Source organism: Sus scrofa, chromosome 6 (genome assembly GCF_000003025.6).
Source record: "Sus scrofa isolate TJ Tabasco breed Duroc chromosome 6, Sscrofa11.1, whole genome shotgun sequence".
In the NCBI taxonomy this organism is placed as follows: Eukaryota; Metazoa; Chordata; class Mammalia; order Artiodactyla; family Suidae; genus Sus; species Sus scrofa.
The window spans coordinates 107,277,047-107,296,744 of NC_010448.4; the positions used below are offsets into that span (position 1 = coordinate 107,277,047).

The 19,698-nt window shown below is 49.4% G+C and overlaps 2 protein-coding genes across 19 annotated transcripts in view; one reads left to right on the plus strand and one right to left on the minus strand.

Moving 5' to 3' along the window:
• Nucleotides 743-5,709, minus strand: LOC100525229 (translation initiation factor IF-2-like). Of its 14 annotated transcripts, XM_021096175.1 has the most exons (6): nucleotides 5,621-5,709; nucleotides 3,337-3,932; nucleotides 2,807-3,144; nucleotides 2,265-2,351; nucleotides 1,702-2,010; nucleotides 743-1,574 (listed from the first exon to the last, which is right to left on the minus strand). In XM_021096175.1, the coding sequence occupies exons 3-5, from the start codon at nucleotides 3,117-3,119 to the stop codon at nucleotides 1,721-1,723; spliced, it is 690 nt and encodes a 229-aa protein (XP_020951834.1). In that variant the 5' UTR covers nucleotides 3,120-3,144; nucleotides 3,337-3,932; nucleotides 5,621-5,709; the 3' UTR covers nucleotides 743-1,574; nucleotides 1,702-1,720. The 14 variants fall into 14 exon arrangements, 4 of the variants coding, with proteins under 4 accessions (XP_020951834.1, XP_020951835.1, XP_020951832.1 ...); XR_002345069.1 differs by lacking the exon at nucleotides 5,621-5,709 and adding exons at nucleotides 4,597-4,663; nucleotides 4,830-5,600 and having other exon boundaries at nucleotides 1,702-3,144; XM_021096176.1 differs by lacking the exons at nucleotides 3,337-3,932; nucleotides 5,621-5,709 and adding an exon at nucleotides 4,830-5,600.
• GATA6 (GATA binding protein 6) overlaps nucleotides 5,663-19,698 on the plus strand; it is a 32,017-nt gene continuing 17,981 nt past the window's right edge. For 2 of the 5 annotated variants that reach the window (XM_005656112.3, XM_021093576.1), the window contains exons 1-6: nucleotides 5,663-5,894; nucleotides 7,281-8,443; nucleotides 12,848-13,014; nucleotides 16,659-16,784; nucleotides 17,733-17,820; nucleotides 17,916-18,019. In XM_005656112.3, the coding sequence (XP_005656169.1) occupies nucleotides 7,318-8,443; nucleotides 12,848-13,014; nucleotides 16,659-16,784; nucleotides 17,733-17,820; nucleotides 17,916-18,019 (1,611 nt within the window). In that variant the 5' untranslated portion in view covers nucleotides 5,663-5,894; nucleotides 7,281-7,317. 5 annotated transcript variants of the gene reach the window in all.

Here is a 19,698-nt window from a genome sequence, read left to right on the forward strand (position 1 = left end):
AGGGGTTGGGGGGGGGGAGCATTAGGTACTTAGCAAATCTCCAAAAGCCTGTTATCTCCTTTTTGTCTGCTTCTCCAATGCTCTTGCCCCACCAGAAAAAGAAAACCAGTAACCAGTCTCTGAGCTGAGACAGCTTTGGGGCAGTGGTGTGTGAACCCTAACTCTAGAACTGGCAGTGCTGAAACACCTAGTGATAACTGCCAAACCCAAAGAAAGCTCAGCTTTTGTCTGTCTAATGGGATGGAAATTTCTGCACCTCTCTCACCTTCTTAAGAACATAAATGGTCCCTTTCTGTCTGATGCTCTGATTTTTCCCATCTCTGGAAGCTGGGTAATGGGTAAAGATTAGAGAAGGTGGAGGATTTGGAGTTCGCCTTATTTGGAGGGGGAGATGAGGAAAAAAAAAGAGTCATCTTTAACTTCTGGAGTCCAGCATGAAAGGACAGACAGAAGCCGAAGATGCTGGATTGTTCTGGAATTCAAAATCCTGCCCCCAGCATTGCCAGAGAAAAACAGATGGAGTAGGCAGTAGTTGTGGGACGAGGCCCCACAGCAGGGAAGCTAAGGGGGTCTCATCTGCTACCCACAGCCTCTTATCCTGCCATATTTCAAAGCGGTAGAAAAGGCTTAAGTGGGCCTGGAGTATGAAGGATACTCCATCTACTTAAGGAAGGAGAAGAGGGTCAGTGCAGGAAACTGAAAACATGGCATCTGACTCCCCAAGCCCACTTTTCAGTCCTGGATCAGGAAACAGGATATTCTCTGCTTCATCTTTGGTGAAAAGGAAGGATCACTCTAGGGGCCAGGGCTTCAGTCCAGCTGGCAGCTCTAGGCTTTACGTAGCGATGCCAGTAGTAATTAATAATAATAATAATAACAATAATAAATACCACTCTTCATAACCAAACTCAACCTCAAGGTGACTGAATATCTGGACTGCTGCCTCCCACCTGAACCCTCCTGATTAGCCTCAGCAGGATTCCTTCCACCCACCATCTTCTGACTGAGGTTCCAAAGGTCTGCTCCCCACCACCGGAGATGGGGAGTAACAATGCCCCTCAGCAAAACCACCCGGAGGGGGGTGGTGGGTTGGGAGGTTAGGCGTGATTTGGCTTTGCAGTCTTATTCAGTATGAGAAAATAATTAAAATGGGAGGTAATAAGGATCCCACTGAGGTTTTTTTTTCCGCCGAGGGCAGAGGGCTGGCTGCTCTGGGAGTTTGGCTCCAGCAGGAAGGGCTCCCGAGACCCCAGGCTTTGGCACTCCCTGGCCGGGCGGCGGCTGCAGGTCCCGCCGAGCCCGTCGGAGATCTGGGCGCCAAGCGGGGATCTCAGGGTGTTGGGACGCAAGCAGGACGCGGGGAGGGAGGCCGGCGCCGGTGTGGAATGTCTTTATCGGGATCCGAGAGCCACAAGCTTCTCCTTCGCTTCTTTAAGCGATCACGGAAAGACACCTTTCGATCTTTTGTTAGACATCTTGGCCCTTAATAGCTAAATTTATTTGGTTTAAAGCGGCCTTGGGAGAAGCAGGGAGGGAAAATCTTTCGTCGGTCATTGGGTGGCCTAGATAACAAGCTTTAAAAGAGAGAGGGAAGAAGAAAGTAAAAAGGTTAATGGATGAGGGGAGGGCTGGAAGGCGCCCAGCGTGGGGCTTTTACAGCGACCCTCCCCCGGCCGCCCCCTTATCGCGGCCCTAACTTACCCGCGGCGGACGAAGTACATTAAGTCACGTAAACAGCGCGCGGACAGGAATGCCACCGCGGTGACCTTTCGCGCGCCGCCGCAGCGAGCCCACCTCCGCGCCGAACTGGCGGCCGCCGGCGGCGCGCGGGGTCGGCCCGGGGCTGCGGGGCCGCGGGGCCGGGTCCCGATCGCGACAGCCCGGCGTGGGCGCTGCGTTCCGGAGCCCGATGACAGGCTGCGGGCAGTGGGGCGGAGAGCCAGGGCACGCGGTTGGGGCGACCTCTAGGCTGCGCATTTTCAGTGCTTCCGCCGTCACCACCTGACGTCTCTAAGGAGCATTTTGGGGTTTTCGAGAATTACAAAAACAAAACAACAGTTCCCCCAACCCCCACTCCGTCAGGACCCTGGGGGATGGCCTGTGTTGGACTGACAGCCGGTCCCGGCTAGTGGGCCTGGGCGCGGGTGGGGGCGGGGCGCGCCGAGGTGACCCCGTGCCCTTCGGCCAAAGTGTCCCCGGGACGGGAAGAAATATAAGCACAAGCGAGAAGGCCCCATAAATCTGGTTTAAAAAACCCCACAAACCTCTCAAGTTAAAACTATATTTTAAGTCAGAAACGGTATGTAATTGTATTCTTTTTCCTCCTGCAACGTCGCTGGAGCACCCAGGAGCTTGGTGAAAGGACAACAGGATGAGATTAGGTTTGGGGAAGAAAGGCGGATCATGACACGGGTCTTCGCCCGAGTCTCGCTGCTCCGCCGGAAGCGGCGTACAACTTGGTCCCCAAACACCCGTCCCCGTTTGGCCGCCAAGCCCCCGCCTCCTGCCCTATTGGCGGCTGGGTTCGGGCTGGATTCGAATCGCGAAGCGCGGTGTGGCGCGCGCGGCCCAAATAAATCAGCCTGGAGACAGGCCGCGCCCGGGAGCCAGCCCCCTTCAGAAGGTGAGAAGGGCCGCTTGGGGAGGCAGGCTCGCTCCGGAGGGGCCACTTCTTGGGTCTAAATAGTCCCGAGACAAACGATTTCGTTCCATATTAGCAAATCACCGAAGAAGAGAGGGGCGGAAGGAAAAGAGGAGGAAGAAAAGAAACGGGAGGAAACACGAAGAAAACTTCTAAGCTTTCCACCTGGAACACTATGGGGGCCTTCGCCAGCTCTTTGGGTGCACTTCTTCCTCTGCACCCCCTCTTCTCCTCGCTTTCCGGGACCAACTGAGGCGCTCAGGGAGATCAGAGCCCCGGGCCTGGGGCCGGTGAAGGGTGGCTTTGAAAATGTGCCTCTCCCTGGGGGTGTTGTCTCCGGGGCCAAAGCCGATGCGCTGGGAAAATTGCAAACTGGACGAGTCAGGCAACCTGGCTTTCCGTCTGAATAAACTCCACGGGTCAAACAGTTTTGTTTTATTTTGAAGTTAACTGACAAGAAAAAAATTTCACTATCCATTCTCTCCTCTGGTTGGAAAGCCAGTCTAAAAAAACAAACAAACAAAAAAACCAATTTGTGAGCCTGCAAAAGAGCAAGCAATTACCTGCCTGCCCCCATCTTTGTTTTAAACAAGGTTAAAAGGGACTGGGAATCTGGAAGAGTGAAGAAGTGCCTGGACCCTTCTCGAATCTTAGAACCCGCACATTGTGGAGTCGGTCGGCGTCCCGGCGCTCACCTCTGTCCCAGCGGCGCCGGGGCCCGCGCACCCTCTCCCGGGTGTCAGCTATTGTGCAGGGAAATTCACAAGGACAACCTCGTGTTTGGCAAATATAAAAAAACACACACGCAGCAGGAATCAGGTTCGTGCCGGGGCTCGGTCTTCTCTGGGCTCAGGCTTGGAGGCCGTTCACAGGCTGGACTCTTACTTAGCCAATTTATTTGCTAACTTGTCTTCCTTAGACAGCATCTCGCTAAGATATGAATTAGAAAAAGATAACTTCGCTTTCGAGAGCAAACCATAGAAACATTTAAGAACAATTGGACTCAAAGGAAATCAAATGCCCACAATCTTTCTGTAACGGCTTATAAGTGAACTTCTGCAAAACTCAGTCTACGTAAAAATTTGGTCAGAACTCACGTAGAAACCAAAAGAAAGGCATTGGAAGCCCTGGTCGGAGTTGAGTGGACGGCGGACGCCGGACTATCTCTTCTGGTAGATGCATTCAATCGAATTCAGGTTAAAATTTAAAGTCCCTGGATCCTGCTCCAGTCGCCAATCTCCGTTCCAGAGTTTTCTACCTTCAGTCTTTCCGAATTACGGCCACGCTGAAACTGGGAGCCGCCGCAGTGATTGGGGGAGGCGAAGAGGAATGTAATAAAAGTGACTAAATTGGATGAGAACGGTTTATGGACCTTCTCGGTAGCAATTTAAAATTCAGAAGTGTTTAACAGCTATTTACAACGAAGAATGAAAAAAAGAAAAGGAGAATCGTGGACTTCCTCGATTCTGCACCTTCCTCCCCCGCGCTGCCTGGCCCTGTCCCCTTGTCCCCCAGGATACACAGGCTCACAAGTCACAGTTACATAGAAAGGAAACATTTAGCCATGACTTCTCACAATCTCTCCAAACTCTTAAATTTTATTATGTCCCTACCTACCCGGGTTCAACTCTATGCAACTCTCCCTTCCCCAACTGGAAACACACACACACACACACACACACACACACACACACGCGCGCGCACGCGCGCGCGCGCGCACACACACACACACACACACACACACAGCCCAAAGGCTTTCAGGGAGACTGACCTTTAGAAAATCATTTACTTCGATTTACCTGGAAAAAAAGTGTAAAAATCCATTCCTACAAAACAACTCCTCCTGCCCTAGTTAAAATTTTCGACAGCCTTCTGGGGTCACAGCTGTCGGAAGAAATCCTTTTTGTGAGCGTAAGGGAGCGAGACATACATCACGGCTCCTGCCGAGGACGAACCTGCGGGCCGCGCGACTCCCTGCTGACAGATCGGCGCTGATAACCCCGCGACGTTCATTTCCAGTCCCTTTGCCGGCGAAGGACCGTATCAGTTTGTACACAGTTGTGATAACCATTTGGAGGGAGCGAAGAAGGGGTGTGTATGTGAGGGTGGGGGTGGGGAAGTGGTATTTAGCCCTGGAACCAGGGAAGGTGACCCCCCTCCTCTTTCCAACGACTTATATGTGACTTACCTGAAGTTCTCCAGGGAAAGCTCAGAGCAAACAGGACACCAGAACTCGGAGAGCGCGACTGGCCTAGTAGCCCTTGTCCCTTCTGCGCACCTCGTGGACTAACCTTTACGTACACCAGGGCCCCGAATTAAAAGTTCTCAGAGATTAGCTGGGGAGTGCCGACGTGTACCTCCCGAAACTTCCCAGGAATTTAGTACCGTTTGTAAAAAGCGGAGCAGAGATAGGGAGCTAGGCGCTCTAGTTCCTTCTTTCCTACATCACAGGAGACTAGACCCCCGACGGCCACCAGGACCTGAGCCCCAAGGTCTCGAGAAGAGGTCGGGAAACATACACAACTACGGGGCAAAAAGTTCATTTAATGTGGAGGCAGCAGTGGGGGAGACCAGCGGAGGAAGGCACTTTCCCCTCACTTTCTGAGGGCTCGCTGACCCCCGAGATGGCGCGTCTCTCCCGCTGCGGAGACAGCGTTGGACTATGCATAGTCAACCCTGCCAGCGCCTCCCCCCCTTGAGTATGTGTGTAACTGGGGGAGGAGGAATGGGTGTGGGTCGCCAGCCAGGTCAGGCGTTCTGCCACCTCTGCCCCTCCCCCGGCGTCCCCGGGATCGGCGCCCCCTGGGTGGACTTGCTCTTAGTCCTAGGACCGCGCTCGCAGCTCAGCCCACACCCGCAGGCTGCGCGGGACTCATTGTCTGCCCTAGCAGCGCGCTCCCCTCCCCCGCCGCCCGCCTTCCCCTCCCCACCCTCTTTTCTCTCCTCCCCTCGTTCCCTCCTCCTCCTCCTCCTCTTCACCTCCAGCGCCCAGCTGCTCGCTGAGCGCAGTTCCGACCCACAGCCTGGCACCCTTCGGCGAGCGCTGTTTGTTTAGGGCTCGGTGAGTCCAATCAGGAGCGCAGGCTGCAGTTTTCCGGCAGAGCAGTAAGAGGCGCCTCCTCTCTCCTTTTTATTCACCAGCAGCACCGCGCAGACCCCGGACTCGCGCTCGCCGGCTGGCGCCTTCGGCCTCTCTCCACATTCGGGAGCACACTCCTCCACCGCTGTTCTCCATGCGCTGCGCCCACCCCAGGTTCGGCTGCTACCTCTCTTGCTCGAGCACCCCTCTTTCTTCCTCTGCACCCCCCACCCAACGCAGGCCCCTCGGCCTCGGCTCTCCGGCCCTCTGCGGGCCGCGATCGGCTCCAAGGGTGTCTATCTTATCCACTCCTGGCAGGCCGTGGCGGCTCCCAGGTTCCTGGATACCGCGGACTAACTTCTGGTGTCTTTTCCTCTCTCCGAAGCGCTTATCTGCGCGCACCCTTATCTCCGAGTTATCTTGGCGCAAAGGGGCGGGAGCCGGAGTCAGGCGCGCAGAGACTTCTTTCGTGCTATCTGGCCTGGGTCTGTGTGTGTATTAATTTTAGTATGGTTATCTCCGATGAGCCGAAACGATTTGGAAAAGCAGCCCCATAGAGGCCAGCTAGGCTGCGTTTGGCCTCCCTCCACCCCCTCCTAGTCTCCCTGTCATTCTTGCTGCTCTCCCTTTTGGGGTGGCTTCGTCTCCAGGGCGGTCTCAAGTCCCCCTTTCATCCCCCCCTTTTTTCCTCCGCGCTCCGCTCCACCCTGCTACGTCCATTCCGGAACCGTCTAGCCTTTCCGCGCCTGGGGATGACCGCGGGGTGGGCCGGGGTGGCCCAGCCGGCATGGCCCGGCCGGCGTGAGCGCACGCATCGGTGGCTGCGGGGGCGAGCGGTGTCTAAGGTGTGCGGCGCCACGGGGACGCGGGTTGGGCATGAGACTTCGCACTGCCTGTGCCCTGAAGGTCCGAGACTGCGGTCTCCGCCCAGGCGCCCCACCTCCCTGGGCTGGGTTGCATTTCTCTCTGGAGCTCGCGTTGCGTCTCGTCAGCGCAGTCCGGGAAGCTCTGGGAGAGCCAGTATGGGAGAACTCGGTGGTTTCGTTTTCTGGGACAGGTTGCTTTCCCTGCGCTAATGATTTTCAAGCGGGCAGCCTTCACACTGAGGCATTCCCTGCGAGGGAGCCCTCCGTACCGGGGCGTAATAAGGCAGCACCGACACGCACAGCTACTTTAACAAAAGTTCCTTTGTGTGCCATCGGCCGGGAGGGAGCCACTTCGGGGCGGAAGGAAAACCTTGGTCAGCCTCGCAGTCACCCCTGGGATCTGGCGCGCGTGTGGATGGAGGATGCTGCGAAGGAGGGTGGGAGGGGAGGGCGAGGGGACTCTGGAGGTGCGGGAGAAGGAGAGCGGGTATCCTGGTTCTGGGAGGACCTTGTGGCGGCTGAGCAGGCTCCATGCTCCTCTCTTTCCCCACCCCTAGAACCTGGGCCGAGACGGGATCTTTGAGGAATCTCATTATCTAGAGAGGGGAGTGGAAGTGAGAAGGGCAGCATGCGCTTTTGATAATTCCTTTTTATTTTTTCTCCCGACCCTGCCTCCCTCCCCACCCGGTCTCAGGAGCTAGAAGTCAGCTTGGAGCAGCGCGGGACCGTGGATGGCCTTGACTGACGGCGGCTGGTGTCTGCCAAAGCGCTTAGGGGCCGCGGCTGCGGACGCCGGCGACTCCGGAGGCTTTCCAGCGCGGGAGCCCTCTACGCCGCCTTCCCCCATCTCCTCCTCTTCCTCCTGCTGCTCACGGGGTGGGGAGCGTGGCCCCGGCGGCGCCAGCAACTGCAGGACGCCGCAGCTCGACACGGAGGCGGCGGCGGGACCCACAGCCCGCTCGCTGCTGCTCAACCCTTACGCCTCGCATCCCTTCGGGGCTCCTCACGGACCTTCGGCGCCCGGGATCTCTGCCCCCGGGGGCGCCCTGTCGAGCTGGGAGGACCTATTGCTCTTCACTGACCTCGACCAGGCCGCGACCGCCAGCAAGCTGCTGTGGTCCAGCCGCGGCGCCAAGCTGAGCCCTTTCGCACCCGAGCAGCCGGAGGAGATGTACCAGACCCTCGCAGCCCTCTCCAGCCAGGGGCCCGCCGCTTACGACGGAGCGCCCGGCGGCTTCGTGCACTCGGCGGCCGCGGCTGCAGCGGCCGCAGCGGCGGCTAGCTCCCCGGTTTACGTTCCCACCACGCGCGTGGGCTCCATGCTGCCAGGCCTACCGTACCTGCAGGGGGCGGGCAGCGGGCCCGCCAATCATGCGGGCGGCGCGGGCTCGCACCCCGGCTGGCCACAGGCCTCAGCGGATAGCCCCCCATATGGCAGCGGAGGCGGCACGGCGGGCGGCGGGGCGGCGGGGCCGGGCAGCGCAGGCTCGGCCGCGGCGCATGTCTCGGCGCGCTTCCCTTACTCGCCCAGCCCTCCCATGGCCAATGGCGCGGCTAGGGACCCCGGGGGCTACGCAGCTGCCGGCGGCGGGGGCGCGGGCGGCGTGAGCGGCGGCAGTGGCGGTGGCCTGGCGGCCATGGGCAGCCGCGAGCACCAATACAGCTCGCTATCGGCCGCGCGGCCGTTGAACGGGACGTACCATCACCATCACCATCACCACCCAAGTGCCTACTCGCCCTACGTGGGTGCGCCGCTGACGCCCGCATGGCCTGCGGGACCCTTCGAGACCCCGGTGCTGCACAGTCTACAGAGTCGCGCCGGAGCCCCGCTCCCTGTGCCTCGGGGCCCCAGCGCAGGTAAGGGTCGCGCAACCGCGCGGGGGTGGGGGCTCAAGGCGCCTAGGCCTGGCTGGACTGGGGGCGGGGGGGGGCGTTGCGGAACGCGGAGCAGCTGCTTGACTTGGGCATTCCTGTCTGAATGCCCAGAGTCTGACAGAGCTGATGTGCTGCTTCTGTTTTGCGAAGTGTCTTAGTGCCATTCCAGGAGAGAGTCTAGATGCTCAGATGTAGCTCAGTGTCTGGGAAGACGTCCAGGGACCTGATGAATAGCGACTGGGGTGGGCAGTTGGAAAAAATGAAAAAAAATGAGCCCAGGAGGGAAACGGACAGAGCCGAAGCCTGGTGGCAGACTCTAGTTTGCGTGGGCGAAATCGTGAGACTCCACTTGCGGGGTAATTTCGGGGAGTTTTCTGCATTTCATCCTCTCCTCAAATGCAATCTCACCCAATTCAACCCTCCAAAGGTTGGGAGTCGTGTGTGTGTGCGTTTTCCTCAAGGAGAGTGTTTTAAAAGAGCTCCAGAGTGGAAAAGGACCTAGTTGGCATTTAGCTCCCTGGCCCTCAGTGAGAGGGAAAGAAGAGAGGTCGGCTTTGTGACTGTCTGGAAGCGAAAGCTGGTGGAGGGGTCCTTTGGCTTGACATTAATTCCCCAAGTGTCTGGGTCTGTTGATCCCCCTCCCTTCCTGCGCCTGCCAGGCTGGAACCCGGGGTCCTGGGGCACCCACACTCATTCTTTCTCCAGAGTTCAAGCTAACAAGTTTTCAGTCTCCACTCTCACTCATGCTTTCCATTCCAGTGTCTGGGGGCAGTTTGGAGTGAACTGGGAAAACACAATTGTCAAAATACCTGGAAATGCCCCATCTTGAGAAGTGTTTGTCCTGCTCAAGCAGGGAGGGTGTGAACTGTTGTTGGCTGGCCTGATCAGGGCGCCTTGGCTCTTTTCCCCAGCAGTGGCATTCTGGGTCCTTCTTGATGCTTTCAGAGGTCTCTCTTATGGGTATTTAACCTGTTTGATATAACCTGACAGCCTCCTAAGACCGGGGGGAAAAAGTCTTTTTTTTTTTTTTTTTTTTTTTTCCTTTTTGAGGGGAGATGAGGGAGTCAAAGAGGAGGCAAAGACAAGGAGACACACATCAGCCTTACCCTCCCGGATGCTCTCACCTCTGGTCTGGGCTGTTTTGTGAGTGCCACCACAGCCGCCCTCCGTTTAGGGACTGCAAGTCTTTTAGGGTCAAGGGAGGCGTTGCCAACCTTGTGTTCCCTGGCAAGCTGGGAATGATAGTGGCCTGAAGGTGAAGGATCTGATTTGAACCACCCTCTCAGTAACATTGGGCTCAGAATTTCCTCTCCTCTCCCTTGTCCCCGGCTGGCCCTGGAGGCCATCCTGATGGCCTGTGGGTCCTGGTGTAGAGTCGGGGTAAGGAGGCAACCTGTTGAGGTGTGGAGCTCAGCACTGTCACCTTTCTTGCTACATAGGGACCCACGTCTGGCTCCTGAGGGGCAGAGAGACAGGGAGATGAATCTTCAAAGGACGAGGAGGGGGTGGTGGTTAGGGCGTGAGGCTTTTGTCAGTCAAGAATCCAGCCGGGAATCTGAAAGGTTGTGTGAGTTGGGTAGGGGGCAGCCCTGCCTGCTTTGCGACACACCTTCTCGTGACCTCCACCTCCCTTTGCTCTTTTCCAGCGTTTCACAGGACAGAGAAGAAGCAGAGAAGGAGACCTAGTCTATGGATGTTTAAAGTCTTTGGTTCTGTGAGGGAAATCCTTTGAGAGATTTAGTGCAGACAAGTGAAGAGTTTTTCATTTTAAACTTTGTCTATCCTTCACAATTTTTTTTTTTTCACTTTCTAGGTAGGACACTGCAGAGTTAGAAAAATTTCTGATAGACCCAGAGCATTTTTTTTTTTTTAAAGAAAAGGGGTTTGTGAGCACCCAGGTTTTGCATAAAGAGTCTTAAAAAAAAAAAAAGGCAGGAAGCTGCTGGGAATAAGCCCGCCTGGGGAGGGGGCGGTTGTGGTGAATGACCTTAACTTGGCTGGTCCTCATAGGCCTTCTTAGGCTGGAGAGACCTCAACCCCCAGTCCCTCTTCCCCCCTCCCCCCCCGCCCCCCCCCCCAGCTTCCTAAACTCTGCTTCTCCACTTTGAATTTTTTTTTTTTTAAACAAACCGTTTTTTGGAGACACTCTTTAATTGATTGGAGCAAACAGCAGGACTAAAACCTGAGCCCTGTGCTTTCTCCACTGGCACAGTGCAGGGGGGTTGGGTGGTGGTGGGTGCTGGGAACCTGCTCCATTCACCTCTCCCATGGGCTGGTGGTTTTGGGTGGGTGAGTAGGTGGGGAGTCCTGGGGTGAGCTCTATCCTTGGGGTTGGGGGCGGGGAGCAGTGCCCTCCCAGGCTCTTGCTGAGCTGGGTTCCATTCTCCTCCTGGGATGACATTTTGCTGGCCATTCCCTTCTCCCCTGAGTCTCTCACTCCCCAGGGGCACCCCAAACAGCCAAGTTAGGAGAGAGGATGAATAGGGGGAAACTGGTGAGTGAGCATCCCGCACAGTCAGATGTTGTGATTTCCGAAAAGTAGCGTTTTTCTTATTTTAGTGATAGGATTGCAGCTACCAAAGGAGGAGTGGGGGAAAGTACGGAGGGAACTGAAGTTAGAGATTTTGCTTCATTAAAAAGAGGCAAGCTTCATAAATTTTATTTATCTGAAGTTTTGTCTCTGGGTTTTCAGCTGAGTAGAGAAATTTTTACCTGGGGCGTTCACCCTGTCTTCTCCTGGGGAGTCTTTATTGTTTCCAGCCCTGGAGAAGGAGGCCAGGCGTAGGGCCGGGTTCCCCAGGGAATGCCCCACTTCTCCCTGGAGAGGGGCTCTGATAGGTAACATTTTAAAGTCAACAACAAAGACAAATACCTTGTTTAACTTCAGTGTCCTTGAAGTCCTGAGCATTTTACTGATTGCCGTAGTCAATAGTGGCTTTTAGGGCGGAGAAGAATAAATCTTTGTGATGTGTTGTAAGTTGCAATATCCCCAGGACAACTTTGAACTGGAGTTCTGTGGGATGCTAGTTTCTTTCAACCTTATTTCTTGGGGAGAAAGCCTCATTTGGCAGTTCCCTCTGCAGGATAGTTACCTAAATATTAATGGAATCAAAGATTTTGGTATGCCGCAATCGCATTTAAGTATCTTTACAAAAGTTGATGGTGGACACAAGCTGTAAACCGCTTGGAAAAGCGAAAGAATAGAAGGTCTTGCTAGCACACCGTACTCTTCAAATAAACTCTAAAGTGTATGTTTATTTACTTCGAAATTGGATTCAGAATTGTTCCTTAAAGAAAGCCAAATTGTAGCAGTCAAACTTTCTATGATCTAAATAGATAAAATAACTCTAAACAGGAGGTAGTTTTAAAAGTCTATTTTAAAAGTACTTAATAAGTACCTATCTCATTGTCAATAATTATTTGTTCATATTTAACTGGAAGTAATAAATGTTACAACCACTCACTCTAAAGGCTTTTTTTTTTTTTTAATTAGCAAGTTTAGGTTAATTGTGAACTCTGGAACACTAACCAAATAGCAAAATGACAAAGCTTGCACAAATCAAAATTTTAGTGTAGGAAAATAGGAAGACCTTTTATTTAGCACTGGGACAGTCCTAGGAATTTTCTGAATTGATAAAGCATCAACCATTTATAAAGATTTTGTAGATTGGAGCAATTAGACTCATGCTGAAATCATATTTTAATGTTTGGTTCTTGTGGCATGAAAATCAAACCTAACATTTATCTCATTAATCTTGGTGTCCTTTCCCCTCTGAGGAGACCTGAGTCCGTTTCTAATTAACTGGCAAAAGTGCCCAAGAACAGTATTTTTAATTTCACTTGTTCTTTTTTATTAAGGAAAAGGAAGAGTGGTAGAGCAAATATTTTCCAAAAATTACTTGCCATAAAAGTAAAGAAGGCAGCCTCCTTTTCCTTTTTTGAGTTGGGGTAGGGGTCAGTGATCACTGTTAATATTGCAAATCTTGCTAGGGTTCGGCAAGTGGCATAATGTAATTAATGATGCATTTCAGTTTTGAAAAGCTTGGGATGAGCAGTAAAGGAGAGGTCAGGGGCCCCAAACCGACCTCCCCAAGGCTCATCTCAACTCTGAGGTCCTTGGAGACAGAAGGCAGATGATTTGAGCAGGGTTTCCAGCTCTGTCTCCGACTTTCCTGGGGTTTTCACTGGGTGATCCCAGGGGTGCAGATGTACTGGACAGATAACTGGTCAGCAGATCGATCGCGATGAATCGACAGCGGACTGTGGAGCAGAGATCGGCGGGAAGGGCGCGGGAGGGCGCGGGGACTCGGGGTGCTGGGGTGTCGGGGGAGCCTCTGGGAGGGGCGGGCGCGGCCTCACTGGCCTCTCCTCCCGCTCTCGCCGCAGACCTGCTGGAGGACCTGCCAGAGAGCCGCGAGTGCGTGAACTGCGGCTCCATTCAGACGCCGCTATGGCGGCGGGACGGCACCGGCCACTACTTGTGCAACGCCTGCGGCCTCTACAGCAAGATGAACGGCCTCAGCCGGCCCCTCATCAAGCCGCAGAAGCGCGTGGTGAGTGCGAGCGCCGCCCTCCCCTGCGGCCCGGCCCCGAGCGGCGCCCTTCCCGCGGGCCCGGGGTGTCCCCACCCGTCCCGCCCGGGCCCAGCGCGCCGCACCTGTCCCCGCGGGGGCGCCCGGGGAGGGCTGAGCGAGAGGCACCAAGCTGTGCGCTCGGTTCCCGCACGTCTCAGCGCCCACCCGCTGGCTCCGAGGGCAGATTCGTCCCGAAACCAGCTACCGGGGAACCGAGGCAGCCCTCTCCCCAGATTTGCACCTAGAGAACGACGTCCTTAAGTGGGGGGGGAAGGAAGGTGTCGTGTGCTATCATCTTTTTTTTTAAAGTACCCCCTCCATTTCATCTCTCTAGATGTAAGTGCAGTGAAGTAATTTTGGAAGTAGATACAAGAAATGAATAATGTTGATCACCTACTAGGAGAAAAACTGAGTATACCGCCCCAGGTCAGGTGAAGGAAACATTTTCCATTGTGGACTCTCTGGTTTGGATTTCATTCTTGAAAAAACCATACTCCTTTGTAACATTTCCCCCTCCAATGGAATATGACCACAGCGAACCTACACTCCCTTTCTCCCCGCAGGCTCGTCCTGGATCCCTTTGATTTTTTCCCTTCTACCTCTGGGTCCCTTCCACCTCTTCTTGGAGTTCAGACTAGTTTTAGCTCCAAATTCCATCCCTCTTTTGGATTGTCCTTGAGTCTGGTGAAAAATTTATTTACTCTAACCTTTGTTATTTTGAAATCTGGCTGTTCAGAGAACTACATAGAACTTGAGGGGGAAAAAATGCAGACTGCACGTTTTTCTCAAGCAGAGGATTTTCACCATCCCTACATATTTCACTATGTTTCGAATACAGTGAGAATTCTGATTTTCTTCAAGGATTAATCTCCTATTTTCATGTGTGTTTTTAAGAAGGAGAGGGTATTTACTGCTGTAGTGATTAGAGAATATAAATGAAATCCTTCACAAACCCCAAGGAAAGGCTAACATTTGTTTAGCGGAGCCCTCATACTCTAATACCTTTTAAAGTAAAATATTTTACAGTTAGATGCCAGACATCTTAAGTATCTAAGTAATTTATTTAATCGTTATACTCTAATTAGCAGGAACAAATGCTACACATGTTGTTTGTGTTAAATAGATTAGAGAGAAATTGCATCACAATGTAAGTCTGACACCTTAAAGAGAAGCAATTAGTTTTATGGTTGTTTTGTTTTTAATGCATTTAAAATAAAGTGGCCGAGGTTAATTTAATGAGTGTATGTGCCTTAAACTTGTTACAGCCTCCCACAGCTTAAACTTTTCTTCAAAGGGTGTCCTTAACTTCAGTGCCTGACTCCCTATGGTTTTCTTTTTTCTTATGTGCATCATATTAAAAAAGAAAAAGTACTGGCCGGAAAATATTCCCAGGATCTTCCTTGTTTCCATATATTAGCCAATGTAAGAACAATGAAATTATTATCTTTTTGGAAAGGCACATTGAGCAGAATACTAGCTGAGCTCAGAAAAGTAACATTTTCTTAAGATTGAGCAAAAAAAAAAAAAAAAACTGGCAGAATAGTAGCCATTTAGGTTCGAGTGGCATTATAAATTTGATCTAGTAATATCCATTATTTAGGTAGTAGCATTAGTTTTGTGCACTTACCAGTAAAAATAACTTAGCAGACTTCCCCCCGCCCCCCAGTTTTTAACATCTCTGAATCTGTTAGTTTTCCTTCTGTGTGGCAGGTGTCTTGGCAATGACCAAGGTCAGCCAGTATGCTTTGTAAATGGGTTATAAATGATTGCAATTGAAGGGTGTGTCTATCAATTGGTTCTCCTTGTGGGCTTCTTATTTATGGTTTTGCTGGATATAGGTTAGTTCTCAGAAATAGAATGTTGAACCCAAGTTTGTTTAGCCAGCAGTACAGAACCAATCACTGTGAATTTGAACTTGTAATTCATTGCAAAATAAGAGATTTATGGTGTAACTTGAATTCCTTGTCAATGATGAATATAACTGAGATCACTTGTTACAAGAAACTTTTATAACCCACTCACCTTCATTTCACATGTTTATGGGGACAGACTTCACTTATGATCTGCAGTTGACAGTCATAAAGTTCTTTGTTATAATGGCAAATTCTGATAACAAGTTTGCCTCACGTTGGCTCCAAATTCCACTGGAAACTCATAAATGACCTGTTAGAAAATGAACCTTCCTGTCCCTGGTTTACTGATTTCACATTTATGAAAAGAAAGGAGTGCTTGCCTGGGAAATTATTTTCTTTTAACCGTAAAGGGAAAAAAAAAAAAAAAAAAAAGGAAAGAAAAGAAGCCCTGCTACGCAAGATTTTGTATGTTTTCATTGTTTTAACAAAGTAATTTCCCAAATAGCCCAGCATGTTCATTTCAACCAAAAGTCAAATTGGTTCTTTCTTAGCACCAACTTCTTAAAAAATGTAGTGCTAAGAGGCTTCCCAGTGTCTCTTTGGTTTTTCAACTTGTCCGTGGAGGGTATGCTGCAGTAATAGGACAGGATGTGAGTTGTAAAGGCAAAATTCAATTTTAGCTTTTAAATTTGCTAGCAAAGAACTTGGAAATCTGTCTTTTAATCTGAATATTCATACATGCTCAATCTATGCTGTTTGTAGTCCATTCCTTATAACTTCTTTTCTTAATCGTCATGGCTAATTTCCCCAATTCTGTATCTTTCAACTTGCTTTGGTCCCTGGATTTTCCCCATAGCTGCTGCTGCTGCTTTTTTTTTTTTTTTTTTTTTTTAAACTGAAGCCACTGCACAGTTTTTTAGTTGCCTATCTAGGTTATTTAAAAACAAATTTAGATTTTTGCCATTCTAAGTAGGAACTTATTCTAGCTTAAATTCCCCCTCTTTATAATCCACAAAATAATTTAGAGGAAATAAATGCCATTTAAGGATGTGATGGATATAAAGGGAACATAGAAATCAGAGTGACAGTGCCTTTTCTGATAATAGTATTTAACCCTTTGTATGAACCAAAGTTGAGTACTATACTGACAGGGTAAATAAAACAGCCCTATCACAGTATGTAAGACCATGCCAGCACAATGTCGTAAAATTTCCTTATCCTTTGTGAAATGGATAATAAAAATTCAGGCAGTAGGCGATCATGATAATAATTAGTGAGATGTATTAAAATATATTTCTTTACAAAACTTTTGTACATTTTCCAAAAGCCATTACTATTAATATCTATAGGCCCTTCTACAGTTTCTGGCTTATTCCTCTGCACATATCTGAGAAATAGACCCGATTATCTCAGTTTTCAGGTGAGGCAGAGACTCCCCAAAGCCACTTAACATGCTGGCCGGTGGTTTGTGACTGCGTTTCATCACTCTTGTTTCTCAGACCTCTGACAACAGTTGAGTACAATCATAGACCAACATGGTAACTGCTGTGATCTATACTAATAGGCTGGAGCAAATTGAATATATTGGATGGGGCACCCTATGGGCCAGGAAGGTCAACTTGATTACACTTCAAGGTTTTTTTTCTTTTTCCCCAAGGGACCCCTTGTTGATAATAACCAGGTATATGCTTGCTGATGGCAGGGTATATGTATGTAGCATATACATAAAAATCACTTCTCTCTGTACATTTACTGTGTTCTGCTTCCTAGCCTTCCTCCCGGCGGCTTGGATTGTCCTGTGCCAACTGTCACACCACGACCACCACTTTGTGGCGCAGAAACGCCGAGGGCGAACCTGTGTGCAATGCTTGTGGACTCTACATGAAGCTCCATGGGGTGCGACACCTACTTTGCTCATGTGTATACACGTTCAGTGTCTCGTTTATGCCTGGTCTCAGTCAAATCAGCAAAGGAAAGGGCGTGAAAATGAAAAATCTCATTTTCTATATGCATGTTGGTGAAGCTAGGGTCCTGTTCATTATAATAGAAACTGTTATCTTGCATACCAGTCAGAAACAAAAAAATGCTACCAATTAAACTGTCTTACACATCCATGGTAAGACATTCCAATTTTAGAAATACTAAAATGTGGGAAATGGGAATTTTAGACTTGACAATATGGTAGTAAGCCTTAAAAAAAATAACTGTATACTTAAAGAGAAAAAAAAAAGCATGGTACCAACTAGAAATGCACAATACCCATTTATATCTTAACTTTAAAAATTTATTCAAATTGTATTCATAATCAAATTCATTTACAGAAGAGTAATAATATGTTTGATAGCTCTGGTTATTAGAAAAATTCTACATTTTAAGTAAGCACAAGATATTATAAATATGTCAATTAAAAAAATAAGGGTCACTTTGCTATACAGCAGAAATTGGTGCAACATCGTAAATCAACTATACTTTAATAAAAACTAAAAGAAAAATAACCTTGGCCTATGTAGGAACAGAATACATGATCTCTTTGAAATAAAACTTGTATTCAGTGCCTTTACTCTGTAATTGGGAAGTTGTTTAAAACAATAAACATTAGGTTGAAGGAATAAATTCTCCCTAGCAAATCACTCCATTTTTTTCTGGAGGAATCTGCATTTGATGGGGAAAGTGTCGTCTTTGTGCAGTTAGAATCTATGAAGTATGTATAAAAATTGGATTGAAATTTGTGCCAAGTTCTTTTAAATGAGGGCTTTCAGTACTGATGTTGGGTCTTTAGTTAGTTTGGTTTTTCTTCAATATAATATTTATTAGACTTATGGCCTATGTGAAAAATTTTTTTAGGTGCCTCGACCGCTTGCTATGAAAAAAGAGGGAATTCAAACCAGGAAACGAAAACCTAAGAACATAAATAAGTCAAAAGCTTGCTCTGGTAAATATAACAAAATGCTATTTGACTGTAAAGTATATGCCAACCTTAGCAGTAGAGTATATGTATATTTATGAGCTTAATTTTGACTGTTGCAGGTAATAGCAATAATTCTGTCCCCATGACTCCAACTTCCACCTCTTCTAACTCAGACGATTGCAGCAAAAATACTTCCCCTACAACACAAACGCCAGCTTCTGGGGTAAGTGTTAAAACAGTATAGATGCTTTCTGTGTAGTGAGTTGCTCTCTGTTATATTATCTCAAATTTTATCTTATCTGGTAGTTTAATAATCTAAACCAACAGTTCAGTTTAGTTAGCTGATACCTAAGAATAGTTTTTAGAGGAAATTACATTTAAATGTCAACAAAATGACAAACTCAAGTACTTCATAAACCTCTTAATTAAGATCTATATCATTTTTTTTAATGGTTAAATTAGCCCACGTAAAAGCAAGACTTTTTGGCTTGAAGTGCTTTAAACTGTTTTATTTCCAGGTTTTTGTCTGCGTTGATATATATGTATATTTCTAACGTAGATCAGAAAAAGTACCAGCTCAGTGGTTTCATACATCCTGGTGCTCCTGACGTTTAAATTGCTCTTGCTTACCCTGTCAACTCCAGCCTTTTTTCTTTTCTCCTCTCCTCTCTTCCTTCCTTTTTTAAAAACAATCATCTCCCCAAAGCAAAGCTCATCACAATGTGGTCACGTGCTGCTGTTTCCACTGATCTTCATCTAATTGTCCTCTGCTGGGCTGGGCAGCCTTGGCTTCGGACGAGTGCACCTCAAGGGCGCTCAGGCTGATATTTCAGCCTTGCGAGCAGTTTGGTTTGTGAGTGATTCCTGCCCCCGAGGACAAAGATGCCAGGGTCTTTGTGAAGATCACAGACTTAGTTTCAGTAAAGCTGAGATTGAAACTGAGCTTTTCCCAAGTGAAGAGCACGTCCCCACCCTAGTATTTCCCAGGTTTACCTGGAATGCCCTTCAGATCCAGGGCAGGGCCTGGGCTGCAGCATTTCACGAAAGCCCTGGGTGATACTGAGACTAGCTGAGGATGAAATGCCAGCATTAACATCCCTACAGTTGTTTTCTGCATTTAATTTTGCTTTATTTGGGGGTACTTTGAAATACTGCAGACTCCTGGGCCCCACCCTGGATTTTCTGAGTCAGAGTCCCTGGGGGTGGGGCTTAGAAATTTGTGTTTTTGAACAGTCTCCGCCGCAGGTGAAATTGAAACTACTGCCCTCAGGGTGTCTTTGAACCGGGAACTGCGGAGCTGGTTTCTTTCGGTCGCATTTTTACTGGCTTAAACAAACAAAAATTAAACAATAATTTTTTTTTCTTAAAACGGTATTTAATACTTTTCTTTGTCCTCTGACTGAAACTCTTTGCGGGCCTTTTCATTAATGAACAGGTTTTCCAAGGGGAAAAAACCCTTCCGTTGTTTTTGTTTGTTGCAGACGCAGGTTCTTAAAGAAGGTTTCTAGTCTTTATATAGGTGAACCCTGGTGAGTGACTTTTTGACTGGAGGCTAAGATGTAATTTAGGGTCTAAGGTGGTAAATAAAAGTTACTTGTGAGGAAATGAAAAGATCAATACTGTTTGCAAATAGTGTTTATTATGCTCCAAGCCCTCAAGCAATTCTGTGGCTTCAATGAGGCAAAACAATGTCTGGTTTTCCAAATCGTTGAGGGGTCAGTGTCCGTGTCTATCAACTGAAAAGTGAAGGGTTGCCAGCCCAAGTCACTTTTGATGATGCTACAGTCTAAGCTTAGCAGGGCAAAAGCTACATTTGAATGACAAACGGCACAGAAATGGAGATATTTGCCCAATAATGGGCTTTGGGGCCATAGTGGGTGGCGTCTGTTTTTTGCTCCCGTG